At 35.6% G+C, this 23,713-nt stretch overlaps 4 protein-coding genes across 6 annotated transcripts; 3 read left to right on the top strand and 1 right to left on the bottom strand.

Annotated features, from left to right (window-relative positions):
* Positions 1 to 1,712: 1,712 nt before the first annotated feature.
* On the top strand, positions 1,713 to 5,051 carry LOC114726252 (probable transmembrane ascorbate ferrireductase 4). Its single transcript, XM_028912830.1, is given in 5 exon segments — positions 1,713 to 1,943; positions 2,042 to 2,093; positions 2,173 to 2,369; positions 4,484 to 4,613; positions 4,616 to 5,051. Coding segments are annotated over 5 exon segments (765 nt in total). The 5' UTR covers positions 1,713 to 1,781; the 3' UTR covers positions 4,840 to 5,051.
* Positions 5,052 to 5,830: 779 nt separating this feature from the next.
* Positions 5,831 to 11,008, top strand: LOC114726250 (uncharacterized). Its single transcript, XM_028912828.1, is given in 12 exon segments — positions 5,831 to 6,381; positions 6,450 to 6,536; positions 6,614 to 6,790; positions 7,082 to 7,167; positions 7,606 to 7,694; positions 7,805 to 7,908; positions 7,996 to 8,086; positions 8,155 to 8,230; positions 8,336 to 8,450; positions 8,946 to 9,239; positions 9,242 to 9,476; positions 10,663 to 11,008. Coding segments are annotated over 12 exon segments (1,716 nt in total). The 5' UTR covers positions 5,831 to 6,116; the 3' UTR covers positions 10,760 to 11,008.
* A 3,456-nt stretch (positions 11,009 to 14,464) lies between these two features.
* LOC114726220 (protein CHUP1, chloroplastic) lies at positions 14,465 to 19,855 on the top strand. Of its 3 annotated transcripts, XM_028912798.1 has the most exons (10): positions 14,465 to 14,485; positions 14,664 to 15,009; positions 15,153 to 15,244; positions 15,388 to 16,101; positions 16,500 to 17,792; positions 17,887 to 18,018; positions 18,245 to 18,426; positions 18,679 to 18,790; positions 19,229 to 19,372; positions 19,615 to 19,855. In XM_028912798.1, exons 2-10 carry the CDS (start codon positions 14,922 to 14,924, stop codon positions 19,720 to 19,722), a joined length of 2,865 nt encoding a protein of 954 aa, XP_028768631.1. In that variant the 5' UTR covers positions 14,465 to 14,485; positions 14,664 to 14,921; the 3' UTR covers positions 19,723 to 19,855. The 3 variants fall into 3 exon arrangements, with proteins under 3 accessions (XP_028768631.1, XP_028768632.1, XP_028768633.1); XM_028912799.1 differs by lacking the exon at positions 14,465 to 14,485 and having other exon boundaries at positions 14,509 to 15,009; positions 15,763 to 16,101; XM_028912800.1 differs by lacking the exons at positions 14,465 to 14,485; positions 15,388 to 16,101 and having other exon boundaries at positions 14,509 to 15,009.
* Positions 19,856 to 22,746: 2,891 nt separating this feature from the next.
* On the bottom strand, positions 22,747 to 23,494 carry LOC114726268 (uncharacterized). The gene has a single exon (XM_028912854.1). It carries the CDS (start codon positions 23,437 to 23,439, stop codon positions 23,077 to 23,079), a length of 363 nt encoding a protein of 120 aa, XP_028768687.1. The 5' UTR covers positions 23,440 to 23,494; the 3' UTR covers positions 22,747 to 23,076.
* Between the last annotated feature and the right edge of the window lie 219 nt (positions 23,495 to 23,713).

The raw sequence follows: 23,713 nt of genomic DNA, 5'->3' as shown, positions 1-23,713 counted from the left end.
AAGCATTTGCAAGGCAGTGAAAGCTTCTTTGCCTTTTCATTCAGAATGTGTTGCCTTCAAGGAAGCAATTCTATTTGGTGATCAATTCTGTTGTTCCTTGGTGTATTAGAGACCGATTGTGTGGAGCCATTTTTAGCTGTCCAAGGCAAGGCTACGAACATGATTGAATGGCAGTGTGTGCAAATCTTCAATGAAATCCTTTGCTTGTTGAACAATAGGCCTCATGTCAAACCTCTCCTTGTTGCAAGAAAAGGGAATTGCGTTGCAGATTATATTGTGCTAATTTTAGCATCACCTCATTTCCAACAGATTGAGATATGATGTTGTTGGCTTATAACTGTAGTCTTGATCCAGGGATGAGTGCTGGTAAGCGAGTGGGTATTGGGTAATGCACTTTTGTACTGTTTCTTTTTGCTAGCCTTTGTGTGCTAGTGATTCCATTAATAAAATGCATTCTTTTGTTAAAAAAAATGCCATGCAATATCTCAACTTAATAATTTTTCAAGGGATGTAATATTAATTAATAATATCGCACTATTTTTGGTCCCTACTATAAAAGCTAATTGACTGTTAAGTTAGTTACTTATAATAAATGTGTTATCTTTCCTAAAATATCTTTACTAATCAAGTATATTAACTAGAACTATCATTATTACGGGACTACCTTAAAAAAAATATGAAAAACAAAATGGATTAAGGTCTTATATTTAGAACTAAAATAAAATCTAAATGAGCTCTTATCTTGTATCACTAATTTGGTTATACGTCATCGTCATAACGTCATCTTTGAATATCTCTATATAACTAATGCAAAATATGTTTTTAACTTTTCTTAAACCGTTGTCTTTCTACGCTAAAGGATATGGTGTACGCTAATTGTGTATTTGTGTAAAGAAAATGGTTGATGAAATTTCTAAAAATAAAATCAGTGTCTTTTTAACTTTTTTTTTCCGGTCAACATAGAATAAGATTTCTACGTTGTCAAACATAACAATCGGAGTAAATATTTATTTAAATTATTTAATTTTGTTCAAAAATTCATAACCTTCTGCGCTAGTTATTCAACCGAAAATTATAGAAAGTGTCTTTTTACGCCTGCTATAAAAGTAGTTTCTTTATTTTCTTTTTTTTGTTGCACCATTTCTTTTCAATTGCTCAGGTAGGCAATTATCTTTAAGACACTGTGACTCAGAAATTTGAATATTAGTGTAGTACATTATATTGTGAATTGTGAAGTCCTCGTCCCTTTCACTAAGTTCAAGATTGAGTAGTAATAAGAGGAGGTTGTTTCGTTCATTAACACGTTACCAGTATCATACTGCTGAGTGGCTTCGTGGGGTGGAGGGCAAGTTGATGAAGTGGCCCCACTTTTCCCACTTTAGTGCAATGTGTTGCTAGTGTGGCCAAAACATACCACTCTCACTTTCTATTTATAAATTATTTGTAAAAAAAACTTTTTTTTGTTTCTACATATAAATTATTTATATGATAATTAATAATTTTTTTTAAATTTTATTTCTGTTGACTTAATAAATATAAAAATATATAGAGAAAATATGAAAACATATTTTTTGTGAAAAGAGCAAACATAGAGAATGATCAATTTAAGTATATTTTTAGATTTACAGGTATACTACTCCAACATCACATCATTGAAATCTTTTATTTATTTTTTTTTGTAGGAGTTGGCTCCATCCATCAATGGATATAATTAAAACGCTCATGCTCCCTTGTCGGTGCCACTTTCACTGCTCTACTGAGAGTCGTCTGAGACGCTTCAAATGGCTGTTTCTGCCTCTGCCTCTGCCTCTCTCGTCTTCCTCCTTTTGATGGTCAGAATTTTAGGGTTTACAGTGGCCCTTCTGGTACTTTTGTGGGCCACTTCCTTCACCTCCAGCTTCCTCCCTTCCTCTTCACTCTCTTCCCAACACCTTCTCTACTCTGTACTTCCCTCTCTCTCTTTCTATCTCTCTGCTACTTCTCTTCTTAATTTCTGCAGAAACCTGCTTTAATTTCCTTCCTCCATTGTTCTGCCTTGCAGCTTCTTCATCCTCTGCTCATGGTGATTGGCTTCATTCTCATCAGCGGAGAAGGTAGTAGCTCCTGATATCTGAGTCTGATAATATAATAATGATGAACAAGACAGCATTATTGATAATAATTTGTGTGCAGCAATATTGGTTCACAGATGGCTTCCAGGGTCGAGAGGGATGAAGAAAAGTGTGCATCTGTGGCTTCAGGGGCTGGCCATGACTTGTGCGGTGTTTGGGATTTGGAGTAGATTTCAGGGAGAAGATGGGATTGTGGCTAATTTCTATAGCCTTCATTCTTGGATGGGTTTGCTTTGCATCTCCCTCTTTGCTGCCCAGGTATCTGTCTATCCCCAGCTTTCTTCAATACCTTCTTCTTCCTGCCAGTGCCCACATTTTCCTTTTCTGGTATTTTTGGTCTTACTTCTTCAAAGTTGATGACTTTTCTCTCACTCTCTTTTTGGTTATGCTTCCCGAGAACTAATAATCTCTCCCATTAATAATTGATTGGAATCCCACGCATCCGCTAGATATTTTAGCTTTGTGGATATATTATAGGGAGAGGTCTCAAGTAATTAAAAAATAAATCCCAGAGGTTGTCATTCTCACTGTAGGACTTGTTATTACAGGCTGTTTAGGTTGTTACTTGAGACTTTGTAGTGATTATTTCTTTTATGTGGGACTTGAATGTAATTCTCCCTATATTATAGTGCTACGTGTAAGAAAGCACCCTGCCTAATTCGAGTCCCAGGACCTACAAGAGAGATTATTTTCTGAGTTGTTAATATAATAACAAATAATTAGTTAAAATAAATTAAAAATAATAAATATGATATAAATATATTTTTATCTTTAAATATGATTTTATAATAAATAAAAAAATATTGAAAAAAATATGTAGGAGAGTATGATAAAAGAAAAATAAATAAGGGTAAAGTTAAAAAATATATTAAATATTAAGATAAATCTAAAATGAAGCTTATGAAATAAAGCACGTACGTTTAAAAATTTGATGCTTACAATTATATACATTAGATGAATGTACAAGTTTACTTATAATTTATTTAAAATATATATTAATTAGGAGTGAAGTTAAAAGTTATTCAATTTTAAAAGGAAAAATTGGAAATAAATCTCCCATTAAAAATTTAATTGGCAAATGGGACCTAAGAATTTTGTGCAACTTAACTTCTTTTGCGTGCAACTTATCTTCCCTTGTATGTAATCTATCTTTCCTTATGTGTAATGATCTTTTTTTGTGCGATGTGCAACTCAATTTTTTTTTGTACAAATAAAATTCTCTAATATGCAAGTTATCTTCGTTATGTGCAAACTAATTCCTTATATTTAAATAATATTTTATGCAAATTATTTTCCTTTTATGCAACTTATTATCATCCTTTCTGTAAAACTAATCTTTTCTTGTACAATCAATCATCCTAGATTCCACTTACCAATTAAATTTTTAATGAGGGATTTATTTCTAATTTCCTCATTTTAAAACAAAATTAACGGGATTTAAGGTTTTTTTTTTCGTGATTTTGATGAGTGCAATGGTTATATCAAGTTTATTATATTTATCACATGATGAAATTTATTTTTTGCGCCCAACAAAGCACGCCTATTATTTAAGTCTAATATTTAGTGCTGGAGGAAAAATAAAATATGCTTACCTACCAAATCCTTGATGTCCTTTAAATTATTTATTTCTTGAAGTTAATGATTTAACTTTTAATATCATAGTGTCCGTTGGAAAAGAACAAATAATATCTTATTGTCCTTTTCTGTTCTTGGTAATGTCATACTTCCCGTTTTATATTATATTCCTGTAACGAGCATCTCAAAATATTTGAGGACAAAATTAGGGAATCTGCTGGAAACATTAAAAAACTGTCAATAAATTAAAGCGCCAATATAATATAAATTAAAAAAAATTACAAGAAAAAAGGTTAACGACTTAAATCGAAATAAAAAAAAATAATGATTATTTTTTTTATAGTGCTATTAATATGTTAGTTTCAATACAGATAATTCAGGTTGATGTCTTAAAAAACTTAACACAATCTTTTTTTTATAACAAATAACTAATTTTTTTAATCTATAAATTAATTATTTAATTCTTATATTTAAAATCGTATGAATTTAAAATCGAATGAATTATTGATTGTTTGTGAAAGAGCAAAATATACTCATACTACAAATCTCAATAACCCCTCTCTTTCTTATAAGGGTTATGAACAAGAAAACAATTCACTTTCTCAGCATCTTCAAAGCGTAGCATTGTGAGAGAGCGGACCAAAAATGATTAAAACGAGCTAGATCCCTTTATAAAGATAGGGTCATTAACTAACTAAACGATCAATACCACCGATCACTTTTAACTAATTCAACCTTCCGACAGTTTTGGATTTGAGGAATTAAAGAGACTTGAATTTGTGTGAATGGATGTGCAGTGGTTGACAGGATTCTGGAACTTTTGGCACAGAGGAGAGGGGAGGAAGGTGAGGAACAGAATACTACCTTGGCATGTGTTCCTGGGACTCTACACATATGGTCTGGCTGTTGCAACTGCAGAAACTGGACTGCTGAGAAGCTCATTTTCTTACAATCATCCAAACATTCTGCAGAATCTGTGCTGGTCAATTGTTTAGGTTTAGGTCTTGCACTTTTGGGTGTGCTTGTTGTTTTTGCTGCTCTTTCACATCATAATAACAACCAACACCAACATCATCAATCTCTCCAAACCAAATTTTCCTTCTCTGATCCCTCCACCACCAAGAAGGCTTTGCTTTTGCTTGTCCTTTTCTAGTTCCTTATACATTTGGACATGATGAAAGTAAGAATACTCCACAATGTTCTAACTTCTGTGTGTTGGGTTTTACCCAATATCATGTGTTTGAGAAATTTGTTGATGGACTTGTACTACTGGATTAATTAGTAGTTACAAGTCATGTAAATCTTACTACTTTTTTTGCTTAATATTAATATAAAAACTGGTTGGAGATTCACTTTAATCTTAAATATAATATCCTAATTTATCTTGTCTATCATATTTATTCATTTTATCTTCAAGTCATTCTTATAATGATTGCACGTATTAAAAAGGTAATTCAAATGTATACGATGAAAAAGGATATTTTAGGAAAGATAATATGTATTTATTATAAATAATTAACTTACCGAATTTCTTTAATATTTATAAATTAATTATCTATCTTTTATATTAAAAACAAAAAATAGTATAATGTTTGCATTTTGGGCTCATTAGCTTAGTCTACTACGTAAGATATTCTTTCATTTTTAGTGTAACAACTATTTAATTAATTTGGCAAATTAAAAAAGCTACATAGATTGCTTAATTTTAATAAAATATTCTTTTGCAACTATTAAAAAAGGATCTCTGCAACGGCTCTCTAATTAGTATAAAAAGACTTTTCTTTTCAGTGTGGAAACGATATTTTGATATTGGTTCTTGCTAATTGGGACAGGGAAAAACCAAAAGGGCTTCTTCACTCTTTATATCAATATTGCACTTACAGTTTCTATTCTAATTATGCTCATACAATGTGTGTCAATTAAGGCTAATGGCTAAAGTAGAAAGTATGACTTTTTAACTCTGCAAATAAGTGTTTATCTATATTAATAGTCACAAAATAACACCAATATCTCAATTAAAAATATATAAAAAGAAGCATAAAGATTTAGTATATAGGATTATGACTCATTTTGAATTTTGTCAATACAAGATCCCTATCCCATCCCAGGATTAGCTTAAAAACTAAATCCAGATTTAGTTACATCATGAATTACCAAATTAACAGTGCAAATTGGACTTGAATTAGTAGGCGTTCAAGCCAGATTTGGGGAGGAAGCCAAAGAAAACACAACATTTACATTGGACAATACTCCTTGATGCCCCCGCCCCACTGCTCCGCTTTGATTCGCGTTTCGTCCAACAGTTATTCCCAAGTTACTCAGCACCATAGCTCGAGAATCCGTCCATGTCTACCCTCTGATCGCATATTCCTTCCGCCAAACCCTAAACCCTAACCCGAATTCTGGTTTTCTGTTTCGTATTCTACAGAAATGTGCTCTGCTACTTCATCTCTTTCCAACCTCTTCCTTTCCACCAAGACGCACTCACCTCTACTACGAAGCAACAGCTCTATTTTCAACCGTCATAGACCATTCCTCTACTTCGTTCGACCCACAATTTCCAGGCGCCAAATATCCGCTGCAATCGCCGAGTCTAATTTTGGGCTATCGTGGTTTTCTCCGAATGAGAATCCTAGTGATGATTTTGGTGGCTGGGCTGTTGTTGAGTATCCGGTCCCGCAGAAAAAGAAGAGAGGTAATTTGCAAATTTTGCTTGGTAAGCGCAATTTTGGTGAAAAGGTGTGACTTAAAACATCTTTGCAGCATTTCCTTCGTATGTGGTAGTTGGCATTGGTACTTCACTGGTTGTTCTGGCTGCTGTCATCGCTAGCTTTTCATTATCGAGGAAAGGTCAGCCACGAGAAATGGTTTTAAGGCTTCAAGGTATTTTCCAGGTTGGTTAATTTCTCACAAATTGTGGTATGTAGGTTTTAAGGTTCAATTTGGAGGCCCATTGCAAGTTTTGCATGGAATTTTGAGCCCTTTGAAAGTTCGAGGAGATCAAAACAAAACTGTAGAGGTTGACACATCTAATGAGAATGATTTGATGTCGGATGTGATGGAAGAAACCGTGCCTGTTCCGATTACAGAAACTGCTACATCTGGTATGTGGAGGGTGCCTCTTACATTTTACGCGTTGCAAAGTGTATTTCTGTTCCATGTATTACTCTTCATCAGCATCTAGCATAGGTCTTAATAGTAATTACAGTACCGTTGATTTTTGCGATCCACTTCTGATTGGTCTGTAATGTTATTTTCTTCTGAAGACATTCTACTGCTTTGATGCTCCTTGCTTAAGCATAGGTTGGAGGGTCTGCTATCTTCGGTGTAACATTGTTTTTGTTATATCAGCCAACTAATTTCCTCCCCCCACAAAAAAAAAAAAAAATCTGCAGCTGTAGACAAGCCAGAGCGTGTTATAATTCCTGTGACCGTTGATTCTACCCAAGAAGAAGCATTGTCACTCTTGAAGCTGCTGAAGGTTTGTTTCCAAAAGTACTATCTTTTTATAAATATAGGAGACTGGTAGTATCCCCCTAAATCGTGTTGACGGTATATAGTATTACAGGGTCATTATATAGTTTTTATCTGGACTAATAGAATATGAAAAATCTGATGCAGTTGGCTGCCTGGTTCTTTTGTCCAGAGTCTTAAACTATTTTTAGCTTACACACACATATACCATGAATATGTTAGATTCCGAAGTACTTACCACTTCTGATTTATCATGAAGATATGACTTCTATGAATACCTGCTTTCTAACTGGAATATCAACTTGTAGTTTGGCTACTTGCTTTTTTAATTTTTATGTTCTTACTTCCAGTAATTATCTGTTAAACTACTTGATATTATGATGTTTTTTGAACCTTGGGTTTGATTTCTCAGCAAAAATGTTCTGGTTTTTATTTATTTGTATAGATACTAGAAGATGACGTCGAGCCTCATGAATTGTGCACGAGAAGGGAATTTGCAAGATGGCTGGTTAAATTAAATTCTTTTCTTGAACGGTTAGTGTCTGATCCAACGCATGAAGACCACTTTTTAGTTGGGAATGCTTTATAGCCGAAACTTCTCTTTCTCTGTGGTTTTTTAGCAAATGGATTTCTTTGTCTTTCAGGAATCCAAAACACAGGATTGCCCCAATAGTTACGCTCTCTGGGTCTTTGGTTACTGCTTTTGATGATATCAGAGTTGAAGACCCAGATTTTGCGGCCATTCAAGGTAAATATTGACCTTTACTTCTAGAAGAAAATCTGTTTTCTGTGGGCAGAAGTTTAATTTGTTTTTCCTCCTTATTTGCAATTAAAGCCTTAGCAGAAGCTGGTGTCATCCCCAGCAAATTATCTCCAACTTCTGCTGGACATGGGGGTCAAGAGAACTTGAAATTCTTTCCTGATAGGTACATTTATACTTAGCTCTTTTTCTCTTCAATAAATTTCTGTTTTGCTTTACTAATCACATGTACAGATTCATTTCACGACAAGATTTAGTGGACTGGAGAGCTCAATTTGAGTATGAATTTTCCCCTGAAGTAATTGATCAGGTAAGATGTATTCAGATGATGTGTTTGTGAATGAGTTTCGAATGTGCAAAATATGAAATTTCATGTGCCTATCAGCTCTTAAAACCTGACTTGTCTACAGTCCAGATGTCAACTAAAAAAGTGGGCTTCATGGATTTGAAGGAGATCAGTTCTCACGTCTCCCCAGCGCTCTATGTGGACATGTTGGCAGGGGATAGGAGCTTGCTCAGAAAAGTTTTTGGTATCACATCACAGTCTTTTTCTCTATCTAACAATATGCAATATTTTTCCTTATCACTTCCGGGCATCATTTGATCCTATGCTCGCAAAATGTCACTTGTCCGCTATATCTTCATATCTAAGGGATCTTGATAATTGAGAGCTGTCGCAGATGAGAAGAAATTGTTAGCTTCATCAAAGACAATAGTAAACAGCAGTGGTCCAGTTTTTTTTTTTTTCTTTTTTTTCCCCTGGTGAACACCAGTTGTCCAGTTTTGGTAATCGGTGTTTTCTTCTAATAATGGGAACAGTGAATGATGAAGTTCAAGTTACCGGCAAATCACTCAATGTGAAGTAGGTGAACCAAATCTGATAAACAGAAATTGAATTCTTAATGAATTTGCAGGATATTGCTGTGTATGTTTAGTCCATTATACTTCAGTGATTCGCCCATGGTTAGAATCTAAGACTAGGGATGTCATAATGAGGAGCAACTTCTGTAAACTTACTGTTATAGGACAGAGCAAGCGGTTCCAGCCAAACAAGCCTTCAACAATAGCACAGGCAGCTGTGGCTTTGACAAGTGGCGTTATGAAGGAAGCAATTTCTTCTGAATTGTCAAGAATGGAATCTGAAAATTCTGCTAGACAAGCTGAGGCAGAAGAGATTAGGTCTGAGTTGCTTAGAAGAGGAGAGATAGAGAAGTTTTGGGATGAGAAGTTTAATGAAGAAAAATTTCGTGGCTTTGATGTAGAGAAGCATTATCTTGATGCATTAAGGACTTTGGAAGAAGAGAAAGTCAATTTAGATAGGACATTGCTGAGTATTTAAAAGAAAAGGCGGCAATGGACTGTCAAAGGCAGCTTCTACTAAGTGTAAAGGAGGAGGTTGATGAAATGTCAGAAACACTTTCGTCAGAGAGGGTTGCCTATCTGGATGAAAAGCACGTTGTGCAGCAGTTGCTCAAAGATCTGGAGTCCAAGCATGAAGAAATGCTTGATAAAAAATCTACTCTGGAAGCTGAGAAAGAGGCTCTTCAGATTATGCGGTGATTTATATTCTTTCTTTGCCTCTTTAATGGTTTTAGTATTTAACTTGTCTGTATGTTTGATCATAATTGATTTTAGTGTCCTGTGAAGCACCTGTGTTGTTTCTTATTTGACTTTTAGCTATCACTGATACCATTTTTTTCATTGGCATTGTTATGATTCATAATTTTCTTTTTTTCCCCCCACAAACTGAAATGTACACCCTTGTTCTTGCACCCTGTGTTTATACTACTAAATGCAGCAAAGCTGCTGTTGTGGAAACGGTTTCAGATATGTCACATTGAATGGTCTTTGCTTCAGAGTATGTTTGCTAATTTTCAGATATCATCATGATGCTGGATTTCTATCTAAACTCTGTCTTAGTGGGGCCAGGTAATGCCTGGCCATCGATTGTTCGTTTCTTCACAGTGTACTATAACCCCTGAATAAGTCTGTAGTTTATGATGATCAGATGCTTTGTTCGTGCTGTATCTTTTTGCTCTACCATATGATAAATAAAAAAGTTAAGATGCATCCAGTACCTCCAAGTATTTTCTCAGGTCCATCCAGCACCTTAAAATCTTTTGTGGTGCATCCAACACTCTAAAGTATTCTTTTAGATGCGTTCAGTACCATGAAGTATTTTTTGGTGTATTTAGCACCTCCAAAGTATTTTTTTTCAGTGCATCCAGCACTCAAAAAAATTTTTTACTACATCCAGCACCAAGACAAGAAAAATACTTTAGGTTGCTAGACGCACCTACAAAATACCTCGGGATGCTGTATACACCACAAAATACTTTGGGACGCTGGATGCACTTGTTAAAATGCTTCAGGGTGTTGAATGTACTTTAACCCTAAATAAAATGTATTCTGAAATATTTGCCCCAGAAACCTATTGTGTGCTATTCAGAACAAGGGCAAAGCTATCATAACTATCCTCAAAGATGGGTATAAATATTTATTATAGGTGGCAAGATATTGTTTGGAACGTGCACAGTTGCATGGGCAATTTCATCCACTTTTAACATAGAAAAGTAATATAACTGTTGCTGCCTCCTAAAGTTTGCAGTGATGCCCATTATATATTTGATATAAACGCCGAGTGCTGGCAGAAGAGCTAATCACGTTGTCAAGTGTAACAAGATTTATCGATTTTATTATATTCAGTGGTGAATGTGAATCTTATTGGAGCAATTATTGCAGATCTTGGGTGGAGGACGAAGCAAGAAGAAGCCAAGCTCGAGCAGCGGTTCTAGAGGAGGTAGGGCGAAGATGGAGGGGGACGACAAAAATTGAATAGGCAAGTTCCATGGGTGTAAATTATTAACAAAAATTCCTTAGTCTCAAGTCTTGATGAGGATTCTGTGAACATTTTATCATCCACTGGTGTTAATTGTAAACAATAATAATATACAATTATTTCGGGAGGTTTTTGGCTATGGCCACTGTTTTCAGGTTCAGCATGGCGAGCCATCTTGCATGCTTTTCTCTCAAGTCTTGACTAAACCTTCTCATAATCTTGCAATATAATATAATTGTTTCCTTGTAATATAGCAGGTTTGTTGGGGGTGAAATTTCCGTCTTATCTTTTGAAATTTCTAAGTTGCAACCTCACACTCTAGGAAGTATTTAGGGAGAATTACTGAGAGGTTCTAAGGAAGGAATTTAATTATCAAAAAAATTTAATAACAAGTGGCCAGTTTGAATATATTGTTATTTTATTCTGAAACTTGTCGCTGTTTACTCTTCACTTATCAATAGACTTTAGGGTAATTAAATTCTTATCAATAGATTTAAGTGTAATTAAATTCTTTTTTTGAGATCTCATTGTAATTCTTTCAAATGTTTATTTCATTTGGCCTCGAAGCTATAAGCTAAGACTTAGATTTTAATTTCAATATATGCGTGCAGTTATAAGCTTTTAAATAAAGGTCAAAATTGTCACATAAAACATGATAATTTAAAGGACTATAATGTTTAGGATCACATTTCATAATAATCAAGATGTCAAAGAATATGAGGTGGTGAATTTCCAAACTGTTAATTATAAATATGGATCTTTCCTATCAACCAAGCAAATACTCCTATGTAATATACATTAATTAGGGAAGAAAAATAAGTAAAATCATACATTTTTATTCATTTCATGCAATCCTATCTCTTAAAAGTTAAAAGTATGGGTATCACTTAAGACTCATGTCCACAAGCTTTGCAGGATAGGATGGCGTGGGAATTCCGGAAGCCAGTGGGTTTTGGGTTGGATGATAGTTTTGGCCAGTCCCGGTTCAGTGGAGCCCATGACATTAATATCTGCAATTGACATTTTTGTTTTACTTATAATCAGCAATTTCATTATTTTATATATATGTATATGTATATGTGTATATAACAAATATATGATGGGGGAAAATGGGAGAAATGAAATTGAAGTGTTGACAGGTAGCTCCCAACAGTTACCAGCTATTGATATATTGATGGAATGGACTTCTTCATCTGTTGTTTGGCTTCTGGTCCACCTGCTTCCATCCCATGAATCCCTCTCCTATCTCATGCCACTTGTTGTTTTGAAAGCTTGGAATTATTGAAAAAAATTTATTTTTTCACAAAAAAAGAAAAAGAAAATTAGTTTATTGTTTTTCAATTGAAAATTATAAAATATTATATTTTGAAAAGGAAAAATTGAAATCCCAACGGTTCCATTCAACTTCTGGTCAGCAAGCAGCACCCATCATTTCATCCAACTAGTGGTCAAGCCATTGAGGCCCACTTTTATTTCTAATCAAAACTAGTTTGCTGGACAAGTGTGATTGGTGAGCCCTAAAGTAGATACGCCTCTGGTCTCTAATATTGGAAATTTTCTATGAACCATTGCTGGTTTAAAATGTGAGATATTTTGAAGCTTTAAGAAATGTATTTTCATTTTTATCCCTGTATTGATTAATGTGCACCCAACAATCATGTAGATTAGGGAAAAACTGAAAAGATAAGTTAATTTTCAAGAGATTTAGAAAATTAATAGATTTTGATTAATATGTGAAGTATATGTTAGAATAAATTTAATGGAACACCAAAACTTTTAAATTACTTGACACTTTTGTGTCTATATCATACTGATATTGATATACACAAATTCTTTTTGGATACGTACCCATAAATATTGAAATATACATCTTCTTATTGAAAAAAAAATAACTTTCAATACATATCCAATAGTTTTACAAAATAAACACAACATAAAATAAAATAAAGTGTTAATATAATATTTGATTCTTGAAGTTTGCATGAATTTTGGTTTTAGTTTCTTGAGTTTTAATATTTTCTTCATATTAATTCTTTTGACTTTTTCATGTTAACTTTTGTACACTCTATTGGGTCTAAAAGAAAGAGTTAAAATATTAAACAAAACAATGCGATTTTAAAGGAAAAAAATACCTTGAAAATGAATGATTAATCATGTGTCAATTAGCCCATCTTAATCTTAATTAAACAGTAAAACCATAAGAAACACAAGTTGGGATACAAATGCCAAAAAGAGTAACACGGAAGTGGGGCAGGACTTAGGAGTCATTCAACAAAAGGTTTTGCCATTCATTCATTATTCACTCACTTTTCAGCTGCTTGCTTGCTTCTTCCAAATGCTTCAGTCCATTATGCAAACAGCTTCACTTTAAAAATTTATCAATCATCATCTAAACTCCTTTACACTTTGATCCTCGTTCCCTTTTCAAAGCAACAAAAAAAAAAGGTTCCATTTTGAGAGTGGCCTACTTTTTCTTCCCTCTCTAGTCAGACAAATTTCAACCCTTCATCAGTATGATCTTTTTGTGGGTCCTCTCCCCAACAACTACACCGTTATTCCGTTAGATTTTTGCTTTTTTCTTTTCCGGAAACAATATTGGAAGCCTTCATAAAAATATTAGTTATACAACCAATCCATAACGTTAAAGTCAGATAAGTTAATATTACTCTTATATTTCTCCCATCCTCTTTTGCTAAATCTAAAGATTAATTAAAAATTTTATTTTGATTTTAAAAGGTAAGAATTCAATTTATTTTATCTTCAAAATTTATAATTTTTTTTTCTAAACCATTTATATTGATTGCATATTTTGAAAGAATTTCTATCAATTAGGATAATGATTAAAATAAATATTTTATTATGAATAATTATCTTCACTAATTATTTTAGTATTAAACAAAGTACTTGTTTTAGCAAACTTTAGTTTGCTTGTATTGTCTATTTTACAACCTTAAGTACTTGCATCTATTAATTGGTGCATATGGTTACATATCTTATCCTATAAATAATAGTGTTATGACGAAGATCTCAGTTACATAATAAATAATTTTTTTAATTATTAGATCCCTATTTTTGGAAAAGAAAATGTGATCTTGTTTGACAATTAACAAAACTTAAACTTTAAAACAATTTATAAATCACCTTTCCCAAATTTGGAAGTTTACGTAACAAATTTATGTCACGTCCGAATTGGATTATCTGTGATGTAATTTGAAGAGAAATAAAAAGGCTGTAAAAAATATTTCATATATAATTATATATTTTAGATTACTATCTTTGTAATTGTATAATTATTCGTAAAAAATATAATTTTATCTCTCTGCGTGGCTAATGATGTTAATTTTTTTCCCATCAAACAAAATTAAAATGGGCGTCAACACATCAATCTCAAGCTCCTGAACCTTAGATCCTCCAAAGGATTGGTTCAATTATGTGAGTCACTATATATCAGATAAGTTCAATGCTTGTCTGGAAACATATGAACTTGACGTTAGTATTGAGAATTATTTACCAGCAAGGACAAACGGCTACATTAAATGGAGGATTGAGGAGAAAAACTGAAAACCCGCTTCTTCTCATCCCCTCATTTTTCATCTCCCAAATCTGAACCTATCAGTTAGAGTAGCCATAAATGAGGAATATGTAAGAAAGAGACAAATCCCGCTTGAGGAACGCGCCTTTGTTTTTGTTCCAACTTGTAAATATTCCTGCGAGCAAATCGCGAGGGTAACATCTCTTAAACCCCATCCAAAATTGTAAATTTTGTCAATCTCTTGGGACCAAGATTGGCCACTTGTTATTTGGTGGCTGTTGTACTTCTTCTTAGCATCAGACTTGTGCTTGAAATTCAGCTTATTATCTGCAGTTTTCTTGTCTTCAAGCAACCCAGTCTTGCTTCTCGCAGGAAAGGTCTCATAAACTGATACGAAGATAGAAACCCAATGTCTGAAAATTCCATGGAATTTAATCTTAATTGCAAGTTTCCTGAACTGGGTTTTGTTTAAGTATTCTACTTGGTTTCGTATTTGCTATCTTCTGCACCAATTTCAGATTCTGGGTCATGTCCAAAAGCTTCTAATGGTTCGAACCTTCAGTTATGGAGGTTGGGGGAAATGAGGAAATGCAAAGTTAGGGCGCTGGTGTTAATATTACCTTTCCCTTCATGATAGTCAGGTTAGGACTCTTAGTTGCTGCTTCTATCGCAGCTTATAGTGTTAAGCAGCTAAACGTCAGAGGCTCAAAATCATCAGGTACTTTTCTTTATGCGCCATCGTCTTTGTTTTTAGCTACTTTTGATTCATTTCATTTCTGGATTTAGTAAAGAGAAGTCCACTTGCTTGATTGAGCATAACATCCTCCGTTGTGTAAAATTTTCCTTCTATTTATGGCTCAGAACATGGCAGAAGAAGGTCCAAAAAGCGTCAGGAAGAGGGAGCAGAAGAAGGGCAGGCCACGAGTTCTACAAAAGGTCTCAGCGAGAACGAAGTGAGTATACTAAGATGAATATTTATTAAATTTCATCGCTTTCGTAGCTTTTAAGGATTTTATTCAGGAAATTGCATGTATGGGGACTTTCCCTTTCTTTTATCTGATTTATTTGACTTATGTTTTTGATGTCGCAACGAGAGGCGGAAGAGGAAGAAGAGGAGGTTAAGTTAATAAGCAGCATAATTAATCGAGCTCATGACTTCGAAGATGAGATTCTACCTGAATTTGAGAATCTTCTATCTGGGGAGATTGAATTTCCTCTACCTGGTAACGGGACCGAGAAGGCTGCAAAAGACAAAGTTTATGAAACTCAGATGGCAAACAATGCAAGTGAGCTAGAAAGATTGAGGAACTTAGTAAAAGAATTGGAGGAGAGGGAAGTGAAACTCGAAGGCGAACTGCTTGAGTACTATGGGTTGAAAGAGCAGGAATCGGACGTTGTGGAACTACATAGGCAGTTAAAAATTAAGACAGTTGAAATAGATATGCTTAATATTAAAATCAATTCCTTGCAGGCAGAGAGAAAGAAACTTCAAGAAGAGCTAGAACAGGTAGGCTCAGCCACGAGGGAACTTGAGGTGGCCAGGAGCAAGATAAAGGAGCTGCAAAGGCAAATACAGCTTGAGGCTAACCAGACAAAAGGCCAGTTGTTGTTGCTTAAACAACAAGTGTCTGGTCTGCAGGCAAAAGAAGTAGATGCTGTCAGAAAAGATGCTGAAATTGATAAGAAGCTGAAAGCTCTGAACGAGTTAGAAGTAGAGGTTGTTGAGCTTAAGAGGAAGAACAAAGAACTTCAACATGAGAAGCGAGAGTTAATTGTAAAACTCAATGCTGCTGAATCTAGCATGACAGAGGCCAGTGTTCCATATTCAATGTTCTTCCTTCAAGGATAAATTGAATGGATGCATTCTGACAAATATATAAAAATTGGGCATAAATGAAGTAGCATGTGATTCTATGCTTGTTGGATTGAACCATCTTATTTCCCCCTTTCATGCAGCAAACATTCTATATTACTTGGACCTCTTTATCTCATAAAGACATGAACTGAATAATTTGACGGCACATTACTAAAGAAATGATTGAAAATATTGCAAAAATTCAATTAATACTAGAAAAAGGACTATAGAACTAAACCTTAGACCTAGATAATTTTCATCTAATTTGAAGTTTTCTAGATCTTCAAGTTATTGCCCATCTCTTTTCCTTTCTGTGATGCATTTAAAATTAAACGCTTTGTTTCAAACTGCAGAATGAAACGTTTGTCAAGGCCAGAGAGGAAGTCACTAATCTGAGGCATGCAAATGAAGACCTCTTAAAGCAAGTTGAGGGGCTTCAAATGAATAGGTTTAGTGAAGTTGAAGAGCTTGTATACCTACGATGGGTCAATGCATGTTTGAGATATGAGCTCAGGAATTACCAGGCCCCTCCAGGAAAAATATCAGCCCGTGATCTCAACAAGAGTCTTAGCCCAAAATCTCAGGAGAAGGCTAAGCAGTTGATGTTAGAATATGCTGGATCAGAACGTGGGCAAGGAGACACAGACCTTGATAGCAACTTCTCCCACCCCTCTTCTCCTGGAAGTGAAGATTTTGACAATACTTCTGTTGATAGCTCCACTAGCAAATATAGTAACCTTAGCAAGAAAACTAGCCTAATCCAAAAGTTGAAGAAATGGGGTAAAGTCAAAGATGATTCTAGTGTTACTTCATCATCGCCCAGATCTCTTTCAGGAAGTTCTCCAAGAAGGATGAGTATGATGAACCCAAGATCCAAGGGCCCACTGGAGTCGTTGATGTTAAGGAATGCTGGTGATAGCGTGGCCATCACTACTTTTGGGCAGAGGGATCAAGAACCAACCGATTCTACTGACTCCCTCAATTCAGTCGCCTCTTCTTTCCAATTGATGTCTAAATCAATTGATGTGTCTCTGGATGAAAAATATCCTGCATATAAAGACCGCCATAAATTGGCCTTAGAAAGGGAGAGAAATATCAAAGAAAAGGCTGAGCAAGCAAGAGTGCAGAAGTTTGGTGACAACTTGAACTTGGCCAAGGCCGAAAGAGAGAAGTCTGTGTCTTTGCCTGCAAAACTTTCTCAGATAAAGGAGAAGACATTGGTTTCTGGTAGCCCTAATGATCAATCTGAGGATGGTAATAGTGTTGATAATCAAACCATTAACAAGATGAAACTGGCTCACATTGAGAAAAGGCCTCCAAGGGTTCCTCGGCCACCTCCTAAACCATCTGGTGGTGCTCCTGTCAGTACAATTTCAAATCCTTCCAATGGTGTACCACCTGCTCCACCTATTCCACCTCCACCTCCAGGTGTTCCGCCTCCCCCTCCTCCCCCAGGAAGCCTTAGAGGGGCAATGGGTAATGATAAAGTTCACAGGGCTCCTGAGCTTGTTGAGTTTTATCAAACATTGATGAAGCGGGAGGCCAAGAAGGATACTTCATCATTAATTTCTTCAACAACTAATGCATCTGATGCTAGGAGCAACATGATTGGCGAAATTGAGAATAGATCGTCATTCCTCTTGGCTGTAAATAAACTTCACTCTATTTTGTCTATTCTCATGTTGCCACGGAGCTTGAGCCATTACATTCAAGACTTACTATTTTTTCTGCCAAATGCAGGTGAAAGCTGATGTGGAAACGCAAGGTGATTTTGTCATGTCCCTGGCAACTGAAGTTCGGACAGCCTCCTTCTCAGACATTGATGATTTAGTGGCCTTTGTCAACTGGCTGGATGAGGAACTTTCCTTTCTGGTATGCCTAAATGTCATTACTGAATACTCATCCATCTGAGAAAAGCATTACTCACTCTTTATTTTGCAAGTTCAATTCTGGGGAAAACCTCTAAATTTTTCCCTAAGAAATGAAATCCAATTTATTAATTACCACGTCATTCACCTTTAAAATCTATTTCCATTTCATTATTCTATAACCAGTGATCACTGCGTACTTTCTCATTTCATCACATTTTCTATGTAAGGTTGATGAGCGAGCTGTCCTCAAGCACTTTGATTGGCCTGAAGGGAAAGCAGATGCTCTGAGGGAGGCAGCATTTGAATATCAGGATCTGATAAAATTGGAGAAACAAGTCTCCTCCTTCAACGATGATCCCAATCTTCCATGCGATGCTGCTTTGAAGAAAATGTACTCATTGCTTGAAAGGTACGTATCTTTTTTCTGCATTTTTTTTACGTACTTGAATGCCAACTTAGAGCTTCCTGAGAGTTCATAGCTTTAATGATTATATCATATTTATTTCAAGGCAGTAGGCTGGACGTGGTTTGGACTTCTGACAAGTCATAAAATATTTTACCATGGCCTTTACCCATTTTGTATTACAGTTTGTATATGTTGGTTAACCTTCAATTTTATCTAACAACTTTATTTTCTTTTTTGTTCTGTTAACATTTCCAGAGTGGAGCAGAGTGTATATGCACTCTTACGTACAAGAGATATGGCTATTTCACGATACAAGGAATTTGGAATCCCGGTAAACTGGTTGTTAGATTCCGGAGTTGTTGGCAAGGTATTCTAATCAACTAACAGTTTAGGAGCTGGTTAATGGAAGTTGCTTGACAAAAACACCTCCCTGCCTAGAGGGAGGCCACTATTTGATATTCCTAGAAATAATACCTATTGCACCATGTTTTTTCTTTTAATAATTCTTTGTGAAGGACAAAAAAATTAAATTATCTGCAATATTTTCCTCTAGTTCAATTTTTTTTTAAATACAAATCATTAAACTGTTTAAAAGTTAAAAGTGATTATCTCAAGCGTAATTTGAGATGTTTCGCTTATATTCAGTCTACTCAAAATTTCAAGTGGAGTTATTTTTTTTTGACCAAGATTTCAAGTGGAGTTATGAAATTTGTTTGTCCATGCACGTACGGGGGTTTTGTAGGAGAAAATCTTAACAACGAAAGTCTTTATCAAATGTTGACATACGGTGAATTTGCTATTGCAGATCAAGCTTTCTTCTGTGCAACTGGCCAAAAAGTATATGAAACGTGTTGCGTCTGAACTTGATGCCTTATCGGGACCAGAAAAGGAACCCATGAGAGAATTTCTGGTTCTGCAAGGTGTCCGCTTCGCTTTCCGTGTTCATCAGGTACTTTTCCTCCCAGGCTCTTAGATTCCTCCTAGGCTCTTTCCAACTCAAAACAGATACGTACGTATGTTGACAAATGTTCCAGCACTAATCTCAGAGTTTAATATTGACGTGTGCTGTTTGGGTATGTCTAGACTTAGGATAATAGAGACGGAGAAGTTCATTTCTAGGTGGCAAAATGTTGTGTAATGTAAGCCAGTTTGAATAACAAATTTTAATTTATTTTTGGGAACTATTTGCAGTTTGCGGGAGGCTTTGATGCAGAGAGCATGAAGGCTTTTGAAGAACTTAGAAGCCACATCCATTCTCAAGCTGGTGAAGATAAAATACCAGAAGCAGAAGCGGCATAATCACCATTTTTCTTCTTTCTGATATATGTTGATCTTTCAGATGTATATTTCATTTTGCTTTTGTATTATTTGCTTAGCCTATACATACTGGCTCCTCTACAATAATACAATTATAAATGTCTTTCCAGGTCAAGAAATAGAATAAAATAGTAGAATCATACTGTACTTGTAACTACGAGATGATCAATTGCCTAGTAAGTGCTTGCTTGATTTTCAGTGGAGCAAGAATTGCGACTCCCCCCGCTTGATCAGTCTATTTAGAATTTTAAAAAAAATTAATTAAAAGATAACTTGGAAGAAAAAAATGAAAATAAAAAAGAAACGTTTAATCTTTACCCAAAAAGGCGTTAAAATGGCCGTATTTGACAACTAGAAAAAAGAATAGCATAATGAACAATGTTTAGGCCATGCCTTGCATTCAATATCCTGAATGTTTTTTTTATGTACTTTCAGCACCTTTTTTTAATCTTGGCATGATGCACCAAAAAATATTTTAAAATGTTAGATGCACCTAAAAAATATACTTGTATTGGATTTAAAAAAAAAAAAACCCTTCACAGCGCACGCCCTGTAAAAATTATGAAGACTAAATTCTCTTTTTGAAGCTATAAGGGGAACCCCACCATGGGTATCCAGCACCTTTTATGAATCCTGACCTTTTAACATGGGTTAGACATCTAGTCCGGGTTTGAGGGGTGGGAGTGCATCATTTAGCGCTTCTCGGGAATGCACTTGCTGTCGAATACCACCTCAACCAACTCATGCTGGTCATAAGGACTCGATTCCTATGATTGTGTGTCAAGCACAAGCACCAATCTAATCTAATTGACACATCCAGAACTTTTTTCTTTTGGGTAAATAAAGGAATTTATCCAAGGCTTTTAAATGCCTGTCTTGACAAGTTTAGTTGACGAACACTCCTTTCAACTTTCAAGGCCCGGGCTTTGGATAGGGATTCAGTTCAGACGTCAGAACGTACAAGAGAACAGCTATATCAGGATATGACGGTGAAAATAATACGAGCATCGAAGCTAAACACAAGGCTTATTAAGGGAGTTAGTGGCCACCAGTTGCACAGGCATAATATCACAAGGTTATTTGCACCAAGAAAGAAAAGAAAAGGGATCACAAGCTGATTGTCTCTAACTTAAACGATAAATAGGAGGCAGAGTTGACCTGATAGATAAGTGACAGAATTCATCATTCGTTATCATGAATCACGGCTTGAGATTTATTTCACAGGACAACCTGAAGAGTTATATTACGATTCAGGGCCGTCAAGCTACATTCAAAATGGCATTCTAGATGCATTTCTGCATTTACCCGTTATTGCAATGAAATAATTAAAGAAAAAAAAAAACTAATGCTATAGGATACAAGTGTAACACGAGTTAATTACTACCATATATATGTAATTGACTCTGAAAAAAACGAAGGACACAACCTTGACTACATCATTTTCATCGGTCGAATCCACAATTTTCTCCAATTCCTACTGTAAAGTAGTCTGCATATGAATTATCCTTCTGGCTCTTAAGCAGAGACGTAATCGCAGGGATGTAGCAGTTGAAAGGAGCAGAGCTATCTTAGACATCACAAATTCACAATTCAACTTATTTCACTCAACTTCGAGCGAGCTCTGAAGAAACTATTATGTTTGTTGAACAGATGGCAAGGGATAAGATATGAAAAAGAATGGAATAAGAAATCAAGCTAGGCATTGTGTTATAAAGAAAGGATTCCACGAATCCTTCTCGTCATCAAAACTTAAATTGGGTGTTTTGGAAGGAATACACTGATCAGGGTGCAGGCATAGTTAACAATGAAAAGGCAGGCTAATCTGTCCGAGATTAACTCTTCCTATAAATATATCTTCATCTACTAAAAGAGATGTGATTAGAGTCAACATCAAATTCTAGTCCCAACATTAATATTAGAAAAGTAACGTACAAGTCATTTCATTCTAAACATCTCCTCTTCCCTTATTAAACTTTCAGACATGAAAAATGTACATGACTACTCATTTGATCTGTGGTAATAGGGATAAAATCGGGGGTAGTTTGGGAATATGGGTATTAAGACTATAAATAGGGGTTCTGATGGGTGTAATTGGAGTTCAATGAATTAGTATTTTCCTGTTTTTACTCTCTTCTCCCTTTCCAGTGCTAACAAAGTGACCTTATCCCTATTACCACGTATCATCATTCTTCTCCGCAGTACTTACCTTTCCATTCCATCCATTTCGTTCCTTCATAAATTCCCATATATAGCTTTAAATACTATGTTCAATCAATAATAGCTCTCAAACTGAATCACTATCAGCCACCTAAACTACCTAAAACCGTAGAAGAAGTGCTCTGTGCCGGACACGCTTAAAACCTTTTCAGCAAACTTCTAGGCCACAGTATCAGAGTCACTTCGAAGCTTGCCAAAGAAACCAACAAAACACAGCAAATTGAACTCTCACCCAAACTAGAAATTAAAGATCCCATTTCAAAACGAGGAATTCTGAGTTGGCAGCTAGAACCTGCCTGTATCCTTCCTTGTGTAAATTTAATGAGATTAGGTCAAACCTTTAAAAAAAAAACGAAAGATAATAAAAAAATTATAGTACCATGAAGCAGTAAAAGGAGTCTATTTTAGGCAATTAGATCAGGCAAGTAGCATAGGCAGATAGAGTCAGATGAAAGCAGAAACTAACTGAAAGGCTGATCATTAATCATATACCAAGGCGCTGACAAATTCTTTCAATCTGTAGCAGTAGAATGAGTTCCAACATTCAGGTTAGAGCTAGAACATGTCCATGATCCATAATCTTCAGAAGGGAAAGCAAATTATCCCTATAACCCACGATTCTTTTGGCTGACCAAGCATGGGTGAAAACATAAGCGGCATGAAATTGGGTAAAAATTGTAATATCTCCAAGGAAAACTGTGGACAAGTCCAAATATGCTGGTAGAATTTATAAACATATATCAGAATTCGGATAAAAACTTGGTTCAACGAGTTTCTCGAGGAACAACAGGAACCAAAGAATCATAGCAACTTTAGATATAATATCACTCGAGCCAAGAAAGCAGCGAGAGTCTATAATGTCTTATCCACATTCAAAACATAAAATATAGAATTAACTTGATTATAAGCAGCCTCAAAAATTAACATGTTAAGAGTCAGAATTAACAACTAGGTATGCAGTAATCAGACTACATCAGGAGCCCAAATTCCACATTTATAGCCTTATTCAACTACAGATCAAACCCTAGAAGGGAGCCGATCAAACCGGGAGTGCCATTAACCAAACACAAGAAACTGGACAAAGGAGTGGATCCAATATACTGTTGTGCAGATCGAGTTTCAGTCCGATTCACCGGAGTCAGAATTGGAGAGGCCAAGGTTCTCCATCTTGAGGCGTTCGAGGGCCTTCTCGTGTGCCCAGCTTTCAATAGTCATATCGGGCTTGGCGTTAAGGCCGACACCAAGGATGACGATCGTTATGAAACTGGCAATGTAGCAAGGAAGCTCCCAATCTTCCCATTTGCGGGACTGACCCGGGGGCGGTGGGGTACGATTGAAGAGGTAACCCTTGGGGTGTTCCTCGTGGCCCGGGGCCGTCCAACGGCTGGGACCAGAGGCTACGCCACCACGAGTTCGGAGGGCGGGGAGGATCCGATGGCGGAGCATGGCGGAAGCGCTGCTCAAGGGGGCGGGGGCAGGCATGGCTAGCGTCTTCTCCAAAGAGAGAACAACACTACTCTCCCTCACTACCTTTGTCCTGCTTCCCTCGCTGACTCTCTCTCCTGGGGTTTGGTTTGCGACTGGGCCACATGGTTGGACTGCTTTGTATTTGGGCCTGAATATTGTATCTTGTTCTAAATCAATCAATGGTCAAAACAGTAAAAAATTAGGGTTTCCTTTTTTCCCCAATTTTTTTATAGTTTTATTTTATTATGGGGTTTTTATAATTTTTAATTATATTTTTATTTTATTTTAT

The sequence above is a fragment of the Neltuma alba genome, unplaced genomic scaffold (assembly GCF_004799145.2).
Source record: "Neltuma alba isolate B1F8T4 unplaced genomic scaffold, ASM479914v2 tig00012348_pilon, whole genome shotgun sequence".
Lineage (NCBI taxonomy): Eukaryota > Viridiplantae > Streptophyta > Magnoliopsida > Fabales > Fabaceae > Neltuma > Neltuma alba.
The sequence above is the reverse complement of the archived record's forward strand: the minus strand, read 5'-3'. Positions and strand labels throughout refer to the sequence as shown.

Coding starts and splice junctions, on each gene's coding strand:
- LOC114726220 (XM_028912798.1), top strand. CDS start 14,922: ATGATAGTCAGGTTAGGACTCTTAGTTGCTGCTTCTATCGCAGCTTAT. Junction 18,019..18,244: donor ATGAGGAACTTTCCTTTCTG/GTATGCCTAAAT, acceptor TTTCTATGTAAG/GTTGATGAGCGAGCTGTCCT. Junction 18,427..18,678: donor ATGTACTCATTGCTTGAAAG/GTACGTATCTTT, acceptor TAACATTTCCAG/AGTGGAGCAGAGTGTATATG.
- LOC114726268 (XM_028912854.1), bottom strand. CDS start 23,439: ATGCCTGCCCCCGCCCCCTTGAGCAGCGCTTCCGCCATGCTCCGCCAT.